Source organism: Prinia subflava, chromosome 28, assembly GCF_021018805.1.
Source record: "Prinia subflava isolate CZ2003 ecotype Zambia chromosome 28, Cam_Psub_1.2, whole genome shotgun sequence".
NCBI lineage: Eukaryota > Metazoa > Chordata > Aves > Passeriformes > Cisticolidae > Prinia > Prinia subflava.
In genome coordinates, this window is record NC_086274.1 from 2,629,499 (window position 1) to 2,653,252 (window position 23,754).

At 46.2% G+C, this 23,754-nt stretch overlaps 1 protein-coding gene across 1 annotated transcript in view; it reads right to left on the reverse strand.

Annotated features, from left to right (window-relative positions):
• Positions 1-23,434, reverse strand: part of ARHGAP31 (Rho GTPase activating protein 31) — a 61,466-nt gene extending 38,032 nt beyond the window's left edge. The window contains exon 1 of the mRNA XM_063419973.1: positions 21,887-23,434. Coding sequence (XP_063276043.1) covers positions 21,887-21,986 — 100 coding nt within the window. The 5' untranslated portion in view covers positions 21,987-23,434. The remainder of the gene's footprint in view (positions 1-21,886) is intronic.
• Positions 23,435-23,754: the final 320 nt, after the last annotated feature.

Consider the following 23,754-nt stretch of genomic DNA (forward strand, 5'->3'; position numbering starts at 1 on the left):
ACCACAACCAGCAGCTGGAGTTTAAATTGGATACTAAAGCATGTGGGAAGAAAGGCCACTTGAAAATCATCCAGCTGAAAGATTTTCCAGTGGGAAAGTGTGCATTTTACAAAATCAAAATGTTTCACCAGAATGCATGGATTCTGTTCAATTTTTCAACCATCAAATACACTGTTTCTAGAGGGTGAAATATGTTCACTCCTTTATAATTATTCTAATGTAATTAAACCTTCTGGAGAATTTTTATTTAGAGGTAGTTTCTCCTTTTTTATCCCAATTCTGGACAAAAAGAAGTCTTGTGGTAGGGGAAGATGGAATACAGTACAGTGCAAAACAGGAACCAGCTCTAATGGACATTGAGTGATATCATCAATGCCTGCCTAGTGTTTGCTCCTCTCTGTACACTTCTGAGGATGGCAGCACTGCTCCTTGCAAGCTGAAGCCCAGAATATTGCATGTGTTTCTTGTCAGTGAATGAGAAAAAAGGAGGTGAGTGTCCTACAGTTTGCTTTTCAACCCTCAGGACACAAAAACCCCTTCATTTGAAATCTTGCTTGTATGTCACGTCCCCCATTGTGAGGATAAAACCCCAGCACGGTCTCACAAAATGTGCTTTGCTTCCGTCAGCAAAAATCTAAGCCCTGGGCAAGGAGTCATGAATTAACAGAGGATAAGGATCATTCTCATCCCATAGGTGCAAACAGCAGAAACAGAAATGATTTGGCAGCCTGAGTCATGCACTGAGATAGTGGAAGACCTAAGGTTAAGAGCCAGTTTTCTTGTATCTCAACTCCTGGCAAATAGAAACTTACCTTCAATAATTCAGAAGTTGGTAAAGTATGCAGAGATTGCTACTGGTTTGTTAGAATCACTGACGCAGAAAGTTGAGCTGAAAATCTCACACAAATGTGTTTTTCTGGAAGAGGATCAAGTTGCCCCAAGCTTCAACCAAACCAGAAAGAATCTTCCTACCGAAACTTCTACCCTAAACCTGAACATACAGGCTAAAACCTCAGGAGATTTGAATCAGAGATCATTGATCAGATGGTCAGAGAAACCTTTTGGGTTGTTTGTCCTAGAAGTCAGTTGGTGCCAAAAGACCAGACTTCAGTAGCCCTGTGCCTGGGCATGTTTGGAACTGGTCCTGTGCTCTGTGGTTTGGTGTCACTTCTATAATTCTTTCCTTTTTTTTTTCCTCTTGAATGGTTGTCTCATAACAGAATACCACAATAATAGCTAGACACTACCACGGGGTCATCTAGGGAGAAACTGCAATATTCCTGATCATTTCAGGGAAGGGAGGTTGGGGGTGGGGGGTGGGTGAGAAGAGGCCTGAATTCCTTGGAAAAGATGCTCTGTCTGTTTACATATCAGTTACACCATACTTCTTGCATTCCTTGTCTACTGACTTCCTCCATCTCCTCAGCTACCCATTGTTTTCCTTTTTTACCTTTCATTTTGATTTCACAGCGAACTCAGTTTTCAGCATAATCTTCTTGCCTTGGAAGTCAGACTCAAGCCCCACATTTGGGACCTGGATGCAGGTTTAAAATCCCTCCCCAGCAAAAAAGGCACTTGGATCTGCCATTTACAATTCAGGCCCCTATCTTCCAACTGCAGCTCTCAACTGCATCAAAGACTTCTGTTCCTAGCTTTTGTTCCCAGCTTTTGTTGCCTTCTCTGTTCCCTTGAAATGTCAGCAAACATGATGGCTTTGTTGATGCCGTCAGGGTGGTCTGACCGCTTCCCACGCTGGGCATGTGGATTGGGTAGCCCTGGAACAGGCAGCAGCTCACTGGGTGTCTCCTCTAGGATGTTGTTGTTCCTCACACCAAGGCAGTGGCCTGAAGCAGCAACATCGCCATGAAATCAACAGAAAACAAATCCACCTCCAGCTGCCCTGGCTCGCACAAGGACATGCAGACTGTTCCAAACCAGCAGCTGCTGATGCTACCGGGCAGACAGGAGAACCATGCTGGGGGCTCAGGGCTCTGCTTGGATATTGGGATGCATATCCACCCCATCAGATAAATTCCCTGCTTTGTCTGGAGGAAGACTCCAAATATATGCATTACTGCTGTCTCCTGAGCCAACAGACTGCAGGGCTGTCAGAACTCAGATCTCATGACTGTTCTGGCTCTGCTGACTTCCATGCAGAAATGGCTTCTCTCAAATCCAAGTGCATGTGTGTCAGGGTAGGGATGGGATGACCAGGCATATCCTGCCCCAGATGCCCCCAGGACTGTTCTGAGATGACCTGGGACCTTCCTGACCCATGGTGCTCCCTGTAAGGTTGCAGGAGAGTCTGTGCTGAGCCCAGCAGGCTCTGCCTGATCTCTGGGAACTGCCCATAAAATGTGTCTGCCTGCTGTCACAGCATCCCAGAGCAGAGTTCTTGGAAGAAATGGGGGAAATCAGCTGAGTCAACTACCAGCCACAGGCCATATTTTTCTGCCCCATCACAGGAAACACTTTTAGCCTGCATTGCCCAGAAAGGGTTGCCCTAGCATTGCTCCTTGGCCCACCTGAAGTGTTTCTACCAGGGGGGATCTTCAGGGCTTCCTGAAGGCTTTTGTCCTGCTCTCTCTCTCTGCTTTGCCTACCAATATACTGCAAAATTTTGGTCATGACCTCTCAGTTGTTCTGAAATAACATGTTTGGCTTCGGCCTGAGAAGCCTGAGCAATGCTGCTCTACCGCACTTTCCTGGGAAGCATTACGGCAAGGATGTGATCCAGCTGAGGAATGAGCTGAGGCTCTTCCTGCTCTCTGCTCTGCAGCTCTCAGGATCAGTTATCTTTTCCTATCACAATACTTTTCCCCACTCTTTATTATCAATTAATTTTGTTCAGTTACAGCAAAAAGGAATCCTGGCCAAAGAGGAATTTTGCTGCAAGTCTCACAAAAGATCGTATTTGTCTGCAGTTTGGTTTTGTTCAAGGAAGGTAATTCTGTGTCAAGTGCACTCAAAACAGACAATGCCTTGTCTCCAGGTCTCCAAAAACACCTATTCAGACACTGTCATCAAAGCTTTCAACCTGAGCACGCCTCTGATCCATATCCAGCCTCACCAGGAGTTTCTCAGCAATCTAAGAAATGTTCTAGGCCAACACAACCTTGGAGCTGACGGCACCACTGTCTTCAATGTCAACTGCAGAAAATTACAACTGTTGACAAATCCACCTAAAATTTGGTTCTTTTTGTCATTCTTGGCCTCAGTTGAGTTCTGGTGCATTCCTTGGACTTCCTTGGAATTAATTCATGGCTCGCTCTGGTAGTAACAGGGAAAGTGTGGATGTTGCAGAAACACGTTGTCACAAGAGAGATTTGCAAGTATCCCTATCAAACTGAAGTTGCTTTTGATCTGCTGTTTCACTAACCTAAATCATAAGCCCCTTTATGGCTGGGAATATTTTCTGTCTATTCAGAGCTGAGTACTTCCATACCAGTTGGCTGCAGCATCCCAGATTTATACTAGTGTCACTGAGGTCAGAGGCTGGCCCCACGCCATGCAGGCTGTGCTTCTGGAGCTCAGTGGTAAAATTTCACGCTGAAATGGAAGCAAGGAGTCAGAGGGCTGCAAGGTGCTGGAAAAACCTTTCAGAGCCACAGTAACAAAAGGAAGTCAGTCCTTTTCTGACAGCATGAAAATCCCTTGAGCTGCTCGTGTCCCACTGTGAGAGACTCTGTGTATGGAGTGCTTGAAAGGACACACCGAGTGACAAGAGCCCCATGCTAGGGAAGGCTTGTGGCACAATGTACAGACAAGGGGTATTTTCCTAACTGGATCTCTTGGCTTGTACAGCCCTGCTCCATCCAACTTTGCCACACTGCTCTGCACATCCCCTTCCACTCCACAGCTTCATACACGAGTGGATGCCAGGCAGGGGACATTCAGTGAGGCCAGCTGTGCCTCATGCCCACCTGAGCAATGGATGAAAGAAGTTGCATGGAAACACATCAATACAAATCCATGAAGAGCAGATACAGCTGCCAAGGTTTAAAGACAGTGCCCTGATCCCCTAGGCCCCATGTAGACACTGGTTTCACACACAGCATTCAGGTCTTCCCAGTCTCTAAGACGGCTCTGGGCAGAGATGGGAGACATGTATGAATCCTACACATAATGCACTTCCCTTGATCTGAAACGCTGGGCATGATGGCATGGTTCAGCTGCATAACCTGGTTCATAAACCAGTTGGTTTTGCAGCAGATGTTGGGTGGATGATGTCTTGTTGGACTACGAATGGAAGGGGAGATGACAAAGCGTGTGGAAGTCACAGTCAGGTGTACACAGGCAAGCTTGGCCTGCTCAGAGAAAACTAAGGAAAAGTTGCAAAAGATAGTGGTGTTCTCAGGAAATCCAGTTTTGAGTCTGGCTTGCCTCACCCTGACCTGAGACTCCTTTATAAATTGCATCAGGAAGGCAGCACTGGCCAACAGAACACAACAGCTAATCATAAAATGCGAAGAATATCTATTATGTGCTCAGCTAGTGACATTTTAAAGCCTATAATTTTTTGCATCTGCAGTCTCCTGGCCTGTAGTATTTATTCTCCTTTCCCTTGGAGCCAAGCTAGAGACAGTCTCAGATAAAAATCCTGCAGCTGAACACCCTGTATTTCAGAGAAATTGAAGTCAGGCATCTGTACTTCAAATTCAGCCCTGATCAGAGCAATCTGAGAATAAGCTCAAGAAATGAATAGGGATTCAGAGAGGCATCTTCATCCCCAGCCTTGGCCAAGACACAGCAAAGGCCAGTGTGAGAGCTCCAGAGTGTAATCCAGCAGGATTCTGAGATATGCAAAACTCAAGTGCAACTCAAGTCAGCTTTGTGGGCCTGTAGACTTTTGTAGACAACAGGCACAAGGTCCATTTCTTCTGACTTCAGGTTTTGTTGGGGAAATTTCTTAACTTCAGTTTGGTAGCACTTGGGTAAAGTCCATCCTCCTTTACACAAAAGCCTGGGCACTCCTGATAGGAACCTTTACAGAGGGTTTGAAAAAAAACCATTGGAAAAATACAAATTCAGGAAACAGGAATGTTATAACCTTCCTAGTGCAAAGGCAAAGGCCATTGTGTGCACACAAATTTAGATGCAGTAATGGCAAAAAACTTTGAAAGAAAACAGCAGTGATTTTTATTATTGCCTTATATGAGTTCAGAATGTTGCAAAGTTAAACAAAGCAATTATAAAGCTGGATATTTAAAAATACCTAATGTTTCACAGTCTTCTTTGAGATGAATCAGGTATCCAAACATCTGGGGACTGCAACATCCATCAGGAAACACAGACAGATGAGACACATCAAGGCAGGAAGGTTTAGGGCTGCCATCAGAGAGACAAGGAACAGCAGGAGACTCCTGCAGCTTCTTTTGGGTCAGAAATGTTACTTCTACATGAATGTGTACACTAAACAAAAAGAGGAAGAAAAAGAGAGAGCTAAAAAAGGTTTTTGCAAGTCTCCCGCTGTTCTGTGTCTTTCTCACTTTGCTCTGATCTCTCTGTACATGTCACTGGCTGGCAGGATGACTGCTTCCTGATTCATGATTTCATATTTAATTCTTTCTATATAAAAGGAATTTAAAGGAATTTATTACAAATAGTTTGGCCATACTGCATCAAATCACTGGAAACTATTTCTTTATCCCTGACGTTCTCTTTTTCTTTTTCCCTCCTTTTTTTTTTTTCCTCTCCTTTAAGAGAAAAGTTAGATGCTTTCCTAAACACTTTCCAGACTTGAGCTACTCACAGATTGCATGTGAAAGGCAAACACAGCCCAGGCCTGGAAGAAAGACTCTCTCATGCTGGTCACCCCAGTAGCTTGGGGCGTTGCAGGCGGTGTCCTCAGCAGTGTTTCCTTTCAGAGAGCTGTGGCTGCATGAAAATGCTTTGGGTGTAGCAATCCTGTGCTCATCCCACAGGCACTTCATGAAAGAGGCAACTGTTCCATGTTGGGAATTCAGAGAAACCTCTGGCCACCAGTGGCTGCTGGAGGCACCCTGATTAAAGCCCCATTGTTTTGCCCACTCCAGCTAAACTGCTCCCTGATGAAGCCCCCGTCTGTCCAGTGGTTTGGGAAGAAGCAAATAAGTAAATAAAGTTGTTGCTGGGAATAACAAAGACTGGAGGAATCAAGGAAAGAGGAAGTAACCAAAGAAAAAATCCTTTAATGCACTACATTTCTCAAAGGCATATGTCCAGGAATTGGGTTTCTGGACTGTGTTTCTTTTGTGCTTCTGACTCCTGGATCTTGCTGTACTAAGGGCTTTGAGACACTAACAAACACTTTCCAAACACAACAAGGGGTGTTGCAGGAAAAGGGTGTTGAGATCATACTTAATCAAACTTCCTTACATTTTGATAGCTACAGTACTGCTGTACAAGTCAATCATCTCTTTGCCTTTGCAGTTCTCCGCAGCCAACACAGCTGAGCCACACACTTCAGGCCATGACCTGTATCCTGATTTTAGTACATGGCTGACACGTTTCAGAGGGAAGAAAACTCCAGGCTAAGTTCATATTCTTGCACAAGTGTGTCTCAAAGGGGATGTACTGAATGATCTAAAAACAGGACCTTGCTGGAGACTGTAAAATCAGAGAAGTTTTGATTCATAGCACAGGCTTCCAAAGCAAAGGAAGCTGAAGCACCACATTCTTCAGCAGGTGATGAAGATGAGCACATTTAAACATTAAGTATTGAAACCTTATCCAAGCAAGGCAAAGCTGCTCTTTTTCACATCCATAGACTTTGGAACTAATCAGAGACTGAAGTTCATTTTAGCATCAGTTAGGCACCAAAAGGGGAATGAAAACATGTAGTTAGCTGATGAAAAAAATGCGTCACTTGCTATGTAGTAACTTAATGGCATCTCCTTACACTTCATAAAACCAAGCTTGTTTCAAGGGCTGAAAGGAGACAGAAATTATTGTTTTACCTCTGGCCCTGTCTCATTTTTGGGTAAAAATCTGGAAGAGGAGTTTTGAATAACAAGAGTTGTCGCCACTTTGAGCATGTTCCTTTACTCTTGTCTATCCTTCAGCTGGCTGTACCCAGAACAGAATCTCTTCCTCTGTTCCACCCCTACTAACAAAGCTGCCAGGATTTTGAATTTTGTTCCCACTTACAGCCCTCTCTCTTCCACCATTCATTAGCAGTCTCCATTTGTTCCAATACAGTCACTTTTGCCCTCAGACTAGCTTTTCCAACCTTGGCCTCCTCCCTTTCAAGCATACTGAAATTTCCTCACATGCTTCTCTCCGGTCCACTTTTGCCCTTACTCCCTTTTCCCATCCATTTCTTCCAGTGTCCTTATCCATTTCTCTGCCACAGCTCTTTCCTCCCAGCTGTTTCTTTGGATGCATTGTCACTGACTTCTACCCATAAATTAGGTTGGGCCTGGTCCCAAAATCAGAATCAACCAAAGAACTTGTAAGGAGCAGTCCTATCCATGAGTCAGTAATGAACCCATCCCATGGTGTGCAAAGGGAAAGCTGTGCTACTGCATATTCTCTCTTCTAAATCAGAGACTATAAAATGAAGATTGCAGTCTTGCAGAAATTCTTTGTAGCATTTTTCTATTTTTCTGCTTGGTTTCCCTTTTTTTTTTTTTTTTTTTTTGCAAGATTAGCAGAAGCATCCTGGCCAAGCTCCAGTCTAGGGTAATCTCTCCTGCTATTTCGGATCCATGCTGATTTGTTTTTTCCATTTCCTAACCCCAGAGGTTAGATGGTAAATGGCTGTCATGTTCTCTTCAAAGTTGAATTGTCACGTATCGGGGGAGAAGCCTCACCAAGCCAGAACGGAGCACTCTGGGTACGTAGTGCCACCCTGGTGGGGTGCTCCTCACACCTCCCTCGGAGGCTCTTGGTATGGAACCTGCTGAGACAGGCAGGCTGAGTGGGCCCAATCCTTTCCTGCCCTCACTCTCACCCAATGTGTCACCCCCCAGAGCTGCAAGAGCCCACTTTTCAGTACGGGGTGATGAAAACAGCTAGGGCTCTTCCCATTTAATAACGACAACAATGGGAACTTTGCACCGAAAAGAAGATGATATCGGCATCATTTAATCACTGAGGGAGGTAGGAGATGGAAAAAAAAGGAGTGGCCTAAGGTGTCTCATTGAGCCAGGCATTGGCAGGAGCAGAGCTTGCCACAGCCTGTGGCGTGCCATGGATGTGACTCCTGCCACCTCCTTCATGCAATTCAAACTCCAATCTGAGCAATTCAGCCTTCACTGGTGCACAAACACTAGAATACAAAGAGAAAGGCAAAAAGTGTGCTTTCAAGCTGCTTACATCTCCAGCAGGACACCAAACCGGATGAGGGATACAGGTAGCCAAGCTGAGGCTGCAAAATCTCACCCCATACACGAACACCCACGTTCCCTTGTAGCCACCAGCACTGTCTCAGCACAGGCCATGCAGTGCGTGGCACTGCCCCGGGCGCACGCAGAGCTCTTCCCAATGTTTCAGGCAACTGCGCTGCTGGTAGCTCACGAAAGCACTCAGCCAAAAATGCTGACACGTGTCAAATTCCCCAGGCAGCACTACTGGCCCAGCCAAGGGGGTCTGAGGAGCCATCTGGCCATGGACATGGAGCCCACGTGTCAGGGAGTGGCCTCCTGCTCCCAGGGCTGGGATAATTGGACATTGTTCAGCATCTGAATCGTCGCTCTGTTGGGCTGTGGGCTTGTCTCGTAGGGACAAGCTAATTACCATGCAAACTGCCCAGGGGAGGAGGGGGTCAGGGATGGTCCTCATCCTTCTTCTGCCCCATAACAAACAGGAGGGGTTTGTGCCCCCACAGCGCTCCAAAGCAGAGAGGGGAGAATGGGTGGGCAAGGGGAGGTGAAGGGAGAACCTTCTTGAACACTTCCCATTCAAACACAACCACAGGACCCCATGGTTTTGGGGTCGGATTTTCCTGCCATACATGGAGTTTTGTTAGCTGTCAGTTCCCTGAAAACGAGCAAGCAGCCCTCAAAGTTGCCCAGAGATCTCAACAGCTCATGGTGCCACACTTGCTACCTTCCCTTCCCTGTCCCACATCAGCCAAGGTGCTGGTTTTGACTGCCACAGCCCAGCCAAAGAGCTGAAAGTACCGCAGAGACAGAGCTGCATTGAAAGTCCCAACCTCCATCCTGCCTTAACCACGAGGTAAAGTCAGCAGCACTGCTGCTGTCAGCCAGTTTTCAAGGAGGCAGGATTGGGGAAAGGGAGAAAAATCAGGCACATTACAAGCTAAAATATCTTTCCTTAAGCACAAGAATTGATGTCAGGTGCACCTGCACTGTTCCTTGAATCACAACTATTCAAAATCTTTTCATGCCCTGCAAACATGTTTTGTCAAGAGGCAGAAAAACATTTTTTAATTTTTCCCATTCTCCTAAAGAAAACATGCATGTGTCCTTCCCCTTTTTCTACCAAAGCTCAATTAGAATTTCTTCACAGGTATATAATGTTGCAAAGAAAAGCCTTGCAGTCATCCTTTGTCCATCTGCTAAATTCTTCCACCATCCTGCAGTGAGTTCAAAGCTGTAGCAAGAGATGCATGAAAAATCCCAAGCAGGGAACCATCATTAGGGCAGGGATAAGCCTCTGAAGCCCTTAGGATCCAGAGCTGCAGTTCACATCTCTTTAATGCCCAAGAGCTAACATCAATAATTTAATGAGTGCCTCACATCCTGAAATATTTCACAAACTGCAAAAACAAGACTCACTCCACCCACCTCTAGGCTGGGAGGTGGCAGCTGTTGAGCCAGGCAGAGCAACACTACGTGACAGTTTAGGACACTGGATAAAAAAACAAATCCTAGCTCCAGCAGTAATTGCTTCTGCAAAGGAAAAGACACAGCACAGCATGAGCATGTGTAAAAGAGACCCTATCCTCTAGGAAAGAAAAAGATCAACGGGGATTCTTTTGAAATATTGGATTCCTTGTTTACCCATGTGCCCAAATGGCAACATTTCCCCAAATGATGCCAAGACAGCAACTTGACTGAGTAATGGTACTATGCTTGCCATCTTCTAAATCACCCACCCCTTTCCTGTAGCAGATTTTTTTGGGGCCACTCCCATGCAAGCACTAACCAGACATAAACCTGCTTGGGGTGTAATTGCTGCAAGCATGGCTTAAAGCTGAACAGTGGCACACTTACGGAGCTGCCATGCTGAGGGGCCTCAGTAGTATCCAGTTAATCTTCTCAAATCTCATTATTGCAGCAGAGTGACAGATGGGTATTTTAGCAGGATAGAAATGAGGACTAATTAGGACTCCTAGCCCTCCTTTGTGTTTGTCACATCGGTTCCTCCCCGCCTCAAGCAGGTTTGTGAGCAGTGACAGAGGGCTGCCTCTACCACCCTGTTCTGCCTGCCACCTCGAGGAGGACAGCAGGCACTGGGTCACCTACACCCACCTGGTCTACAGACAGGACTGCAGGGGATTCCACTCCTTATCTACGTTCTGGCAAGTCTGGAGGGTGACCCCAAACTTACTGGGATATGGAACTGAATTTCCTTGCTTGGCCCTTGTTTGTGGCTCTACACAGTGAACCTTAGGCAGCAGTATGTGAGTCACTACCAAGCCAGGAGGGAAGAATGATGGACCCAATGGATCAAGACCAGCTCTTCTCATTTACTGCTCCGAAGCCTGCCTTGGGCACAGAGCTTGATGTATTGACTTTGGCAACATGTCCATCCTGCCATCCTGGCAATGAAGTTATCAAAATGGAGGGAGACAGGGAGGGGAGCACAGGGGGAGGTAAAAGAAACCAACTAAGTAGAGGGAACTGAAAACATTTGAGAGAAGGGAGAATCCTCCACACCCCCTCTGCACCCCTGAACCATCACCTCAGGCCAAACCTCACACTCTTCTTAGGGATTCCAGGACATTTGTTTTAACTTTTTTTTTTTTTTTTTTTTTTTTTTTTTTTTTTTTTTTTTTTTCCTGCATTCCTCCTTGCTGTACTTCTGGTTTCCAGTCAGGACTGGAATGGAGAGAACAGGATTACAGAAGGAAGTCTGTTGCTCTATTTTTCTGGCTTGATTAGAAGCAGAAGATGCAATAAATCTCACAAGAGAGTTTGTTCTCATTTAGCCTCTCATGTATCTGAAATTACCTGACCAGAACAAGGGTAAGGAAAATGCACTACCAAGTGGAGCACACAGAGAGGATAATAACAGAAAGAGCAAAATGGTGAAGCTGTTTCCCTCTCTGTTTTCGCACAAAGAAACAATTCAGTCCCACTGACAGCTTATTTATTTCACACAAATTGTAGCACAGATGCAAGGGCTCAAGAAGGAAGCTCACCCTGCCTGATCACACCTCTGAACCTCCTAAGGTGTGACTGCCCCCACTAGCAGCAGCACCACAATGGGAGAGGAACAGAAAAACCAGCACTAGTTGCGTGTGGAGCAAAGGGTTTTCCACATGCTGGATGGCTCTGTTGTGCTGCCAAGCTGCCTGTCTGCAACAGGACTGACAGTCACATTCACTGCTGCGATGGTAAATGCAGAATGCCAACGTATCAAAAATATCCCGACTGAAATATTCAGCTGCAAACAAACACACACACACACCCTTCCTCCCAGTGTTCTGCCTGCTAAATCAGCATTTTTGGATGAGCCAGTGAATACAGACAGGCACAGATCCAGCCTGGATTCTCAGCCTTGCATCCTACGTGTACAGAAAGTTTGTGAGCAGCTTCAGCATCTTTCATGTAAAAAGGCAGTATTGATGCTGCTGTGTTTAGTGAAAACCAGCAGTGGCATTCTTTAAATGAAGTTTGTATTGGAGAAGCTGATCTGATCTGATGCTCTTTGGGAAATAAACTACACAACTTAGTCACATCAGGAATGTCACCTGGCCATTTGGATGTTCATCCCTATTCTAGAGATAGAGGTATATCTCCTCTAACCATTTCCTCATGTAATGGTATCTAATGACCTTACAAAACAAAATACATGCACAATCCCAGACTGGAGAGAGCAAAAACAAAGGCATGAGATTTAGAATGAGTTTTGCATTTGGTTTGGCCTTTATTTTTTGTTCTTTCTTTAACTCTTCTATGCTTTATAGAACTAAACAAAGCCTCCCGTTCCAGATGATAAATCTCCACGCTGCACATGGCCCCAGAGAGCAGAGGAGATAATAGCATTTCCAAAGGCATTTAGTTAGCTGAGCCCTGAGTGTAGAAGAGGGCAGTGAGGAGCTGGAGATAAATTGCTATGAACCCAAGTCAGCTGCTCAGGGCATATTTCTAAGAGCAGCAGACACAGCTGAGAATCCTGTAAAGGGATGTGAGTTTCCCCTCCCCTTGCTCGATCCCCGTGCTGGAGATGTAACAGGGCTTCTGCTCCCCTTGTTCCCAGAGTCTTTCTGCTCTCCCTTGTTGCCATAGAGGCTGGTACCTGGGACTGGAAATGTGATGCTCTACTTGTGAGAGTGGGTGGAGAAAAAGCAAGATTTCCATTATTAATAATTTCCCCCATGGCATCCATTCTGGCAGCAAAGTTTCTCCCTCTCCAGTCTGCTGGACATGCTTTAGCAGAAAGGAGCTTGGCCACAATGCCCTGGTTCTGTGCACTGTGGCTTTGGGGGAGGAAGGGGAAGGCCTTACAAACCCACCTGAGTAAGATGTGCCGCTTAAACCATTTTTTGTAGACTTTCTATTAAGCCAAGGCTCTGCATGGCTTTCAGAAGATGCAGCATAGCAGCGTATTATATAAATTAATTTATTTGGGCTAACTAGCAGCAAAACTTCAGAAACCATTAAAGAACTGGGGCTCTTTATGAAAAGACAATTCCTTTTGAGCATAAACCAGGGCACAAAGAACATTAAGCAAGACACAAAGGATCCTTTACCACATCCTGATTGCACATTAGATAGTGATTGAATTGCCAGCAAAAACTGGAATACCAAGGAAAATCTCTGCTAGTAACTGTATAGATTACTAAAAACATCAGAAGAGTTAGGAGGTGAGTTGGCAGCAGGTTGAGGGAGGTGATCCTTCCCCTCTGCTCAGCACTGCTGAGCTCACAGCTGGAGTCCTGTGTCCAGCTCTGGGCTCCACAGTACAAGAAGGACTTACTGGAGTAAGGTCAAGCTCAGGGCCACAGAGATGATTTAGAGACTGGAGCATCTCTCATATGAGGAGAGGTCAGGATTGTTCAGCCTGTGTAACAGAAGGATCAGGAAGGATCCCCCTTTGTGAATGAAGATCTGCTGGAAGGGAATGAAGAAAAGGGAGCCAGTCTATTCTCAGTTTTGCCTACTAACAATACAAGAAACATAAATTAAAAACCATTAGACTCCATCTGAACAAAATACTTTTTCACTTTGATGGTAGTCTCAGGCTGGAACAGTTTGCTCACAGAGGTGGTGGAATCTTCATCTGTGGAGATGTTCAAAATTCAACTATACACAGTCCCAGGCAACCAGCTCAAGCTGACCCTGCTTGAGCAGAGGGTATGGTCTAGTTAATCTCAATAAGTCCCTGATCATCTCCGTAATTCTGTGATTCTCTAACATTCTCTACTGCAGTTAAGGTAACTCTTCCTATATGGGCATTAACTCGTTTAAGTCGAGGCAGCCATCCAGCCAACCTGACACTGCCTGGAACTGAGTGTCACACATCATCAGCTGGTGACAGGATGGAAGAAGGCTGGTTTGAGCCTAGGCCAGGTGGCTGCTCCCAAATGGGAACAAAGCAACTGAGGTGGAGGAACCAAAGGCAACTGCAAAAAGCATGAGTTTTACTCTGCCCCTTTTGGTGCACTGTTAAAATCAAAAGCGCCCCCACTCAGGTGAAAATGGGGACTCTAATTCAGCGGCAGGGTCATGTTCAAGGCAGGGGGGTGGAACAGAAGAGGACTGGCACCTCCCTGTGCACTTGTGTGCCAAAGACTTGTAGCCTTAGGGTCTGAACTCCTCGCTGTCACACACAGGGGTAGCAGTGATCTGGCACTTGAGTGAGGGTGAAGGTGAGTATTGGTGTCTATAACTTCATTACATGCAAAGGCCCCAACATCTGACAAAAAGGTAGGTTGTAAGTCCATGGTTAAGTACTTTCATACCTGCAATCACACTGGTGCACAGGATCAGAAAGTCTGCTTGTGGTTTCAAATAAATGTAGAAAACAGAGTCTACATTATTGAATTACATATGAAAGTTAATAATACAGTCAGCACAGTTGCACAACATAATTTCATTTAACACTAAATTCAATTTATGTTACAGTGTTCTCTATCTGTGTCCACTGTAAACATACTGCAGATTCTTGTTTTGGTTTTTTTTTTAGTTGGTTTGGTTTTAGGGTTTTTTTGTTGACAATGCAAAACACATTAACTGAAGTTATCAACAGACAAGCTGAAGGCTCTGGCATGCGAGCAAAGGAGAGCTGAGGCTTGAGGCTCCGGGAATGTATGGAAAGGAGCCACTAGTAGGCAGCTAGGAACATTAGTTGCCCTTGAAATAACCAGCAAGGCAGCCATTTAGCAGCCTTTGCATTGCAATAAGGTATCTGTAGGTTTCCATGTCAGAGCTCTAAGTGTATCTGGCACCCTGTTGGTGGTGCTGGACTGGAGGCAGATGCTGGTAGCTCTCCATCCTTTAATCACCCTCCAGATAGAGATCCAGTCCAAGCCATGATGCGGGCAGTCAATCTCACAGCCACCCCAACCCTGGCCCTTCAGAGCTGGGCTGGTTATACCATTCCTGACAGGCTGTTTTCATTTCCCTTATTCCCGTTAAAGGAGAAACACTGGAACATAAATTTTTGGCACAAACCTGACTGCCAGCAAATGTTGCTGCTGTACAACTGTGTCATACATGCAACACCCGAGTTACAGATGCACTCTTTCTGAGCTCTCCAAACTAGAACCAGGCCTACACCAAAGCTTGAGACCCAAGCACCTCAGACAATGGGGGTCTCCCTGACTTGCTCATCAGTCTAGGTCAGCCTGTGTTGTACATCCACCCCGTGCACTGCCCATGTTTCATCCACTACAGCTGTTTCCCTGAAACTTTGAGAGCTGTGATACCACAAGTGGTGAAGTCCCTACTCCTTGGTTTCAAAGTTCAGATGAAATCAGCTGCTACCAACAAAGAGAAAACATTTGCTAAATCAAAATACGTGTCCTAATCTAAAATCTGCAGGCAAGATGTGATTCATGCTGTTTGCAGGGGGTGGGGGAGAAGGCAGGATCAAAGTGGGGCTCCGTGCATGCAAACCACACATCTGCCTCCTGCAGTGCTCAGTAAGGGAAATGTAAAGCAGGAGGCAACATGCAAGAGTTCTCTGCTAATCACACAGTGCTAGCAGTGGAAAGTCAATACAGAACAAGGAGCTGAGCTTGCAACATGAATGTTAAACAACAGTAACACTGTGCCACAAAGACACAAAAATCCAGGTCCCAGGAACCAGAAACAGATTGAGGAAGTAACACAAACATCCAAAACAAGAAGGAACAGCAAAGTAACAGAAGCAAACAGATGGCTTCTGTTCCCGTTGTTCCCAGTGTCTTGTTGCTGTCACTTGTTGCCATAGAAGCTGGTATCTGGGACTCAAAATGTGATGCTCCACTTGTGAGAGAGGGTGGAGAAAATGCAAGAATTTGCATTATTAATAATTTCCTCTACAATATCCATTTTGGCAGCAAAGCTTCTCATCTCTTGTCCACCAGACAAGCTTTGGCAGACACTGAAAGGCCAAGGAGCTGTCTTCCCCACAAAGCCCAGCCTAGCTCCTCCACCTGCCAATACATGTACTCAGCTCTCAGGCTCTGCTGCCACAGCTCTCCTTCACTGCACAATAACACAATCCCACTTCTTTTCCCCCAAAATTTCAGGGTTCAACTGTCCTTTTTGCTCCTGTCACAAGGATGAGGGGATGTAGCCTTAAATATCCACCCAGCCTGCATGACTGGAATAGACCAGGAACAGACCCCACAGAGTGCAGGCCATGTGGCTTCCCAGCATATCAGCAGTGTGAAAATGTAGATCTGACCCCAGCAGCACATTACACACAAGAAAAGAGGACTAAAGCATTTCTGAGCCAGCCCAAGAGACTGTTCTTGTCCTGTTCTCCTCCCAGCTCCTGCTGCTTCCTTCCTTGAAAGGAGACAAGTGTTTGCACAGCCACAGAGTAAGGTAGGTCAGGAAAGAGATCGAGACTGAAGGCAATTTGGCTCCACAAAAAGGTTTCTTTTCAGCTTGAACAGTTCTTGAGACAGAAATCCCCAGTGCCACAGTTTCTAATTTTGAGAGTGGGATTTTGAGCAGCTCTTCATTCTTCTGCAGCAGATTAAATGAGCGTGTGGCATTTTCATTTTTCCAAGGGGACTTAAAAAAAAAAAGCTTTGTCTTTTTCCTCCACTTTGCCTTTAATGACTCTTCAGCAGTTTTCCCAGGACTTCTTGCATGTATTACCAACCAAAAGCACCTAACCAAAAGTATGGGCATGCCTTCACTCTGAAACATAACTATAGGAAAGGCAGCTTAAAAAAATGTCCTAAGTGAACGCAAATGTGGTCTTGTGTGGCACACAGTTACTTGTGCTACAGACTTGCATGCACCCTCCCGCTCATCTCAGCATGCTCCTAGCCCAAAAGACATGAAAGGGTGAGGAAAGAAAGCCACAGGGCCCAGAAAAGCTGCTTCACATCTGTGCAGCAGGTTTAATGATTGGCTCCAAAGGGAGTCTGTCCTTGAAGCAAGAAATTTTTTTTCCTGAGTGACAGCTCTCCTTACCCAGTCACATATGGACAAGGCAGCTTCACAGTGAAATGCGTGATGACAAAATCACAGAGGACAGTGTGCTTAAGGGCCTGTACCAAAACAAGCAAGCAGTATCCAAGCCCTCCTTCCTTTTGTACCCAGCACACTACTACTGAATTATTGTCACTGCTTTCCCTCAGAACTACTTGCCTATGCTACAGAAAAGTCTTTGCCTACTGCAGCTCTCAGGCACATTTAAGAACCTGCTTGTGGAGCCAGGGCTGGCCAGAGCTACCGCGTTTTGGAGAGCACTAATGCAAAATGAAAATTTTCCTTATTCTTTCATTCAAATGCAGTTGAGACAAGGCAGAAGCAGCCACTGCACAGCCACACACACAGAAGAGTGTCATATGGGCTGGCCAGGTTGTTGTATCCTTTTCTATATTAAAATCAAGGGACTTGTAAGGGTTTCCTCACATGTCCCTATCTACATTTGAAGACAACAGCTCCTCTTCCCTCCCCAGCCTTAGGGAGTTACTGCTTGCAGGCCTTGCTCTCTCTGCCATGGCAAGAAGGAGCCTCAAGTGGGGAGAATAAGGGAGTTGGTGGCTTCAAACCTTCTCAAACTCAGTAGCCCTTTTTCCAAAGCAAGGAACAAACAAAGCCAATAAGCTGCATGAGATGAAGAGATAGAAAGTGTTTTGGGTGCTGCAGGCTCAGGATGAGAGCCATTGAGGGAGCTGTGGGGAGTGTGGGAGGGGGTTGAGGGGAAAAGCTGAGCTCATTGAAACCCAACCAGACAACATCAGGCAGGAAACAGATGTGGAAGAAACCACAGAGGGGTACAGCAACAGCAGAATTAACTCTCCAGCAAATAGGGGAATCTCAGACATACAGAGCCGACCTGCACCAAAAGAACCAGGCATCAAGTCTGAGATTTGGCTTTATGCAGACCTGATAGCACCTCATAGCCCAACATCCAGATACCAGCATACCAAAAAAACCAAAGGAAACAATTCAGCCTTTTTCCGAGTCCTGCTTGGCTCTAAACATATGAAACAAGGCTAGGTCTGGATCGGTAGCGATTCCTATGCGAAGGACTGGATTATCTTTTACCATCACAATCCAATTCTTGTAGATGCTGTGTGCATTTCCATTCTAAAACACGGAAGTCGTACCTGGCTGAACACCTGAAATCCCAGCTTGAATCTCCCACAGTTAGAAGCACCGGGAATATTAAATTCCCTTTTGATTTAGTTCCTCTCACTTTAACAGCTTTGACTCTTACAGCAGACTCCTCTTACAACACTTCTGTGATATAACCAGAAGCAAGACTGTTCTTTGTGACTGTTTTCTTAAGCAGTTCAGAGTGTCCTGCCTCAGCTAAAGATGGTGCACAAACTTGTGTCTTGTCTCCTCTACTGGCCCATTTGTCACCAGAAAATTATACTGTTGCTATTACAGGAACTGAGAGCCTGATGTGCAGCTCCCACTGACTTCAGCAGAGGCAGAATGCATTTTTCTCCTCTGGAAACCAAGCTGGTTATTAAGAGGCTAAAACACGACTCTAATGTTAATCCTTCGAGACTATTGTCTGTTAGCACCATTGCACTCATACATTTCAGTAAAGTTTGGCACAGTAAAATGTTTTAGTAGAGGGCATTAGTAGTCGCTTCCTTCTGCGTGGATGCCTATACATGTCCCAAGTCTGGGCATGGACACTGCTTTCTAGTTAAGGTTTTATATTCCAGAAGATCACTTTCCTTCAAGCATGGATTCAGTGCTGGAAGTGACAGAGGAGGGACTATGTAAAATTAGACAACTTTTCCTCAGTGGTATTGCTAGCCATCATTCTTTTATGTCTGATGTGAGCTTGTCCTCATACACACTGCTATTTAAGCCACTGTGTGATAATTATGGTGAGGAGGAAGAGAAGTTTCTTTTTCCCCAAGTTTCTAGCCCTCTTACCAAAGAAAGACTTGAAAACATAACCCAGATGCACACTGAAGTTTTGGAAAACAGAAAGTGGACAAAGAACTCAGCATTGATTTTATGTCGTGGTTTTTGTGGCCTGAGTCATGATTTCAAATGCTTGTGTGCACTGATAGCACTCTGCCCCCATAAGGAGTGTGACCAGTGTCTCTGTAGAGACTGCCAGCAGGAAAAGGCCAAGCAGGGTCAAATGTGGTACTGACAGGAACTGACTTGAAACACAGTAAATTCAACACATCTGAGTTTCTAACCAGCCACCAGACATCCACATCTGCCCATCACCACTGACCTGTGTCAGATCTGAAGAATCAACTCAGGGCTAAAGGCTTTGCATCACATTTTTGGCTTCTGAGCTGCTTCACTGTACCTGCTAAAGTCTTCCTATTTGATAATTTTTAAACACTTTGTAGTTCTGCTGCAGCTTTTACTGTATTATCATAAAGTTCTTTCTAACAGAGGCTTAGGTACATGGATCTGGCAAGGGAGAGAGCAGGAACTTTGGCTGCCTCTGAAGTGAACCATAGCAACTTATCAAAGAGTTAAATGTGAAGAGAGGAAATGCTGATACCTTTAGCAGAATATAATTCTCTCCACTGGAATTTGGCAACAACACAGGGACTAAGGTCCCTGCAGAAAGCACAAGCTGCTCGTCAACAACCACAAGCATGTAGGGACTCAAGTTGTTCCTCTCCTCCACAAAGCATCGCACAAGCAGTGCAGCACCCCCTAACTGCAAAGCTCATTTTCTAACCCAGGGGGAATACTCCAAACTGAATCGTCTTCCCTAGCCTTGGCCATCCCCTGTGCTCCCTTGGCCAGCACCAGCAAAGCAGGTCCCGGCCTCTCCTTGCCTGCGCAGCCCCGGTCACACATAAGGGCCCTGCAGGATGGTGTAAAGCAAACCTGAGCACGGAAAGCACAACCAATATGACTCACGTCCTGCCGGGCCCACAGCATCTTCTTTTCCAGTTAACCCTTCTGGGTGCGTTTTAAAACTTGCTTTCAGGAAGGTCCACAACAAAATGCTTGCTGGACAGCAGCCAAAGTGTTCTCCTGCTCCTCATCGCTCTCAGACACCAGACACAGTCTTAGAACTTCGTTGCTTCCTAGTAGGGAACAACCTGATCCTGCATGCCACCAGTTAAACACACAGCACTATGTACAGCAGAGAGAAAGGTACAGCCTTATGTCCCTATAAAACTTGCTGATTACAAGAGCACTAACTTCTCACTGGAAATAATTCTTAGCAGGACAATTCAACTCTCCCCAAATCAACCATGCCTCATACCCTAAATGCCCTTCTAATCTGGTTGCAAGTTTGTGATGTCCTGGTGACATCTCAACCTTCATTTTTTTCCCCAAGACATCACTTCAGCATTCTTGGTCATTCCTATTCATCCTGAGAGTCCTACTACCAACAAAATTATTATCTCTAATTAACTTTAATTAACTCTAACTTTAATTTCTTTCCCCTTGTCCTGATGAATTGGAATTTCCAATCTAACTTGCACCGTTACCAATAAACCTATAACCAACGAGTCTTTCATTTCTGGATCCCACAGCACTGGGCAATGAGATGTGTTACTGAACAAACAGCAGTACTGCACAAAAGAAAAACAAACAAACAAACAAACAAACAAACAAAAAAAACCTATGAGATTTTAGGCAATAGATTTTGCTCCTTTGGCCTAATTTCAACCGCAGCAACTATGGTTTTGCCTTTGAAATTCTCCTTGCTACTTCAACTGAATATACTGCCTGTGCCCGCCTTTCCTGTGTTTTCCAGTGCTCCTGTAAACAGCTGTAAATAGTTCCTCCACCACAGAAGTTCATGGTAACACTGGATGGAATTTATCTGTCTGCACCTCACACTGGCAAAGGGACACCAGCTCATTTAGTCTGTTATTTTTTTGACATTTCAATTCAGTTGCTGTTAAGAGCTATAAAAGTTAAAAGATCAGGTACCTGTCACAGACAACCCACAATGCCATTGAATGGCTGGGTTTCCCCCATACCTAAATGAAGGCACATATATAACATTTTATCTTAGTGCAATGAAAAGTACTACACTCTTCACTGTGCAATGGAAAGTACTCCTGTTATACAGTTCATCCCTCTGCCAGTGCGGTTCCACACTGCACTTCACCAGCCGTGCTCATCAGCAAATGAAAGGCCTGATTGTACAGCTCTCCCTGGACAAAGCTGACATTGCTGCTAGAAGTCTTTTTTTTCTTTTTTTTTTTTCTTCTTTTTTTCTCAAAATAACCTGAGATTGGTAAAATTGGTTAATTCAAACTGGAACACAATGCTAAACCTGCATCATAATGCTAACATCAGGGATGATAACAGGCATGTATTTATTTTTTCGTCTTGCTAAACTGCAGGTCCTTCTGCTGGCCAAACTCACAACCACTTCTCTTGTCATCCAACGCACTTTAAGAAAAAATGTTCTGCTCCTTCCGTCATCAAGGACTGACCATTTCAAACCCAAGACCCCCTTAATTTATTGGAGTTACCTCTTGTCTGAGCTACTGTGTTCTCATTCAATATCTGGGAGCATGAAGGCCAAGGGGAGAAGGAGTGAAATCCAACAGACAGGGTGGTGAACGTGTTAGCTCAGATGCCTCGCACACCAAACACCGTACTCCACCTCATAACCCAGTCTCTGTCCTGTCTCCACCCAGCAATCCAAGGATAACATGGGAACTGTACTGCAGTCCAGTTCCTCCCTAGAGTCCTCCAAAATTCTAGTCTCATGGACCTCGGTTGGATTTTGAAATCCTGGAGGAGGTAACACTGAAGTACAGTTCAGATTTCCAAACCTGACTCCCTGAAAGCCTGCTACTCCCTTCCACAGCCAGGCAGATGGGAGAGGGCATCACAACCAATGTCGGGCTTTGTACACACTTAGGCAGCCCGAGAACCCCAGCCAAGTCCTTTCCACACGCACAGCACTACTCATGTAAGGGTCATGCAGATGCATCACCAAAGCAATCCTCCGATCGTTCATTCATTGTGAGTAACGGGGCAGTGACTCCACTTCCCGGGGATAAATCAGCTCCAGGCTGTCTAACCCCGAGCTTTTGGAAAGCTCTGGTTTGCAGTCCTACCAGTAAGAACAGGGGGACACGCGCTTGGCTTTTCTGCAGCCAGAGTGAGAATAAAGAAGCATTTACCATCCTGCCCAGAGCTCTCCAGATACTCCGTCAGGTCGCAGCCGAACGCGCTCGCGGCTCCCTTCCTCTTGAGTTTCTGTTTGGCTCCCTTGTTCTTCATGAGGTTAGTCCCAAAAGAGGTTCACCCCCCTCCTGCCTTGCCCCCCTCCCCCCGGCCTCACGCTGGGCGGCAAAATTCTTGCTCTTCTCCTCAGACCACCGCCCGTGTCCCGCTCCCAGGGAGCAACATCGGGGGTCCCGTACAGCGTCCAGCCAGAGAAGTGAACATTAATCCCCACCAGATGTTGGGTTGCTCCTGTGGCAGGAGAAGGTCAGGGCGAGAGGAGGCTCCGCAGCCCGCAGCAGCAGCGATCATAGCCTGAGCCCAGAAGGGTTCTCATCGGAGGCAAGTGGGTGGTGGATGGGTGTCCGCATCAGAGCTGGCAAGTTGGGGGCAGGAGATGGTGGGGGGACGCCTTTTCCCTCAGCGCAATCCCGGGACCCTCCACAGCCACTTTCTGCGTTTCGTCAGTCGCGCTGTCGCCACTTCCAGCAGAAGGCGTCCCGCTCTGGTCGTCCTCCTCTTGGCTTTCGGAGGAGACTGGAAGTTCAAACGGACTAATGAAACGGGACAGGGGAAGAGTCTGCACAAGGCTCCTCTTTGGCTCCCCCCCTTCCCCTCCTCCTGCTTTGGACAGTTGGAGGAATGAGAAACCAGCTTCCTGTCCTGACTCCCGCTCAGTCGCTCTCTCCTTTCCCCCGTTTTACAAATCCTAGGATTATCCAGCTCAAAAAAAAAAAAAAAAAAAAAAAAAAAAGCTGAAAGGAAGTTAGCTGAGGAGCTGAGGAGGGGGGCGGAGGACGGTTTTTGGCAGTAAAGTGCGTGTGTGTGTGTGAGCGAGAGGCTGAGGGAAGGCGAGGAGCTGGGGAGCAGGGATGGGCTCGGGGAAGGAAGAGGGAGCGTGTGCCGTGGCTGTGGCACATAACGGGCTGCCTGCCTGCCCGCCTGCGGGGAAAGCACCGCGGGCCGGGCAGGCGCTTCCTGTGCTACCAGCCCAGCACGGTCCGCCGGGGAGCAGAGAGCAGGAGCCTCCCCGATAAACCTCTGCCCCTGCTCGCCCAGTCCTTCGCCGCAAGGCGCCTTCCTGCCCTCCAGCATGACTCTGTCACTGCAGGACCTGCCTTCCTCTACGGAGGTGCAGGCTGGAGCTGCTGAAATGCAAGAAGGGGACAAGAGTTGGGAAATTAAAGGGAGGGGGAAGGAGGGAAACCTTCAGCTCCCTCCTCCCCGGCAAGCAGAAACAGATGCTGTCCGGGCATCTAAGTTCACATACCTTTGAGTAAGCTCCCAAAAAAGGTTCCCCTGACCAACAAAGGGGTTTAGATAAGGAGCTGGAATGACTCAGTACAGCAAGAAGGGAAACGGGACAGGTCTGCCTTCAGGCCGGGAGCCTTGTCTGTGTCATTGCCCCCTTCACCCCACAAACACTTTTCTGGTCCAGTTTTCAGTACACACATATGTCAACTCATAAGAGCAGTTCCTTGCACTTCACATTCTTTTATCCCAGAAATTCACATTGCTTTACAGGACTGGCTATCCCCACTAGCCTCCCCAGGGAGACAAAATTAACTCTCCTAAGGCTTCACTGACACTCCTCTTACTCTGTGCCAAATGTAGCTGTATTGCTCGGAGTTAAAAAACGAACAAATGAAAAACAGGATATTGCAGCTTTTCACCAAAAATCTGTCCAAAGACAAGGAAAGCAGTTTTGGTTTGGAGGAAACTGGCTAGGAAATGGGGCAACAAACAACTTTAACCCACCTCCCTTCACAAGCGTCTGCTCTGCATTCTCGTGGGCAGAGGAACCTGTCTGCAAACTCACCACCTC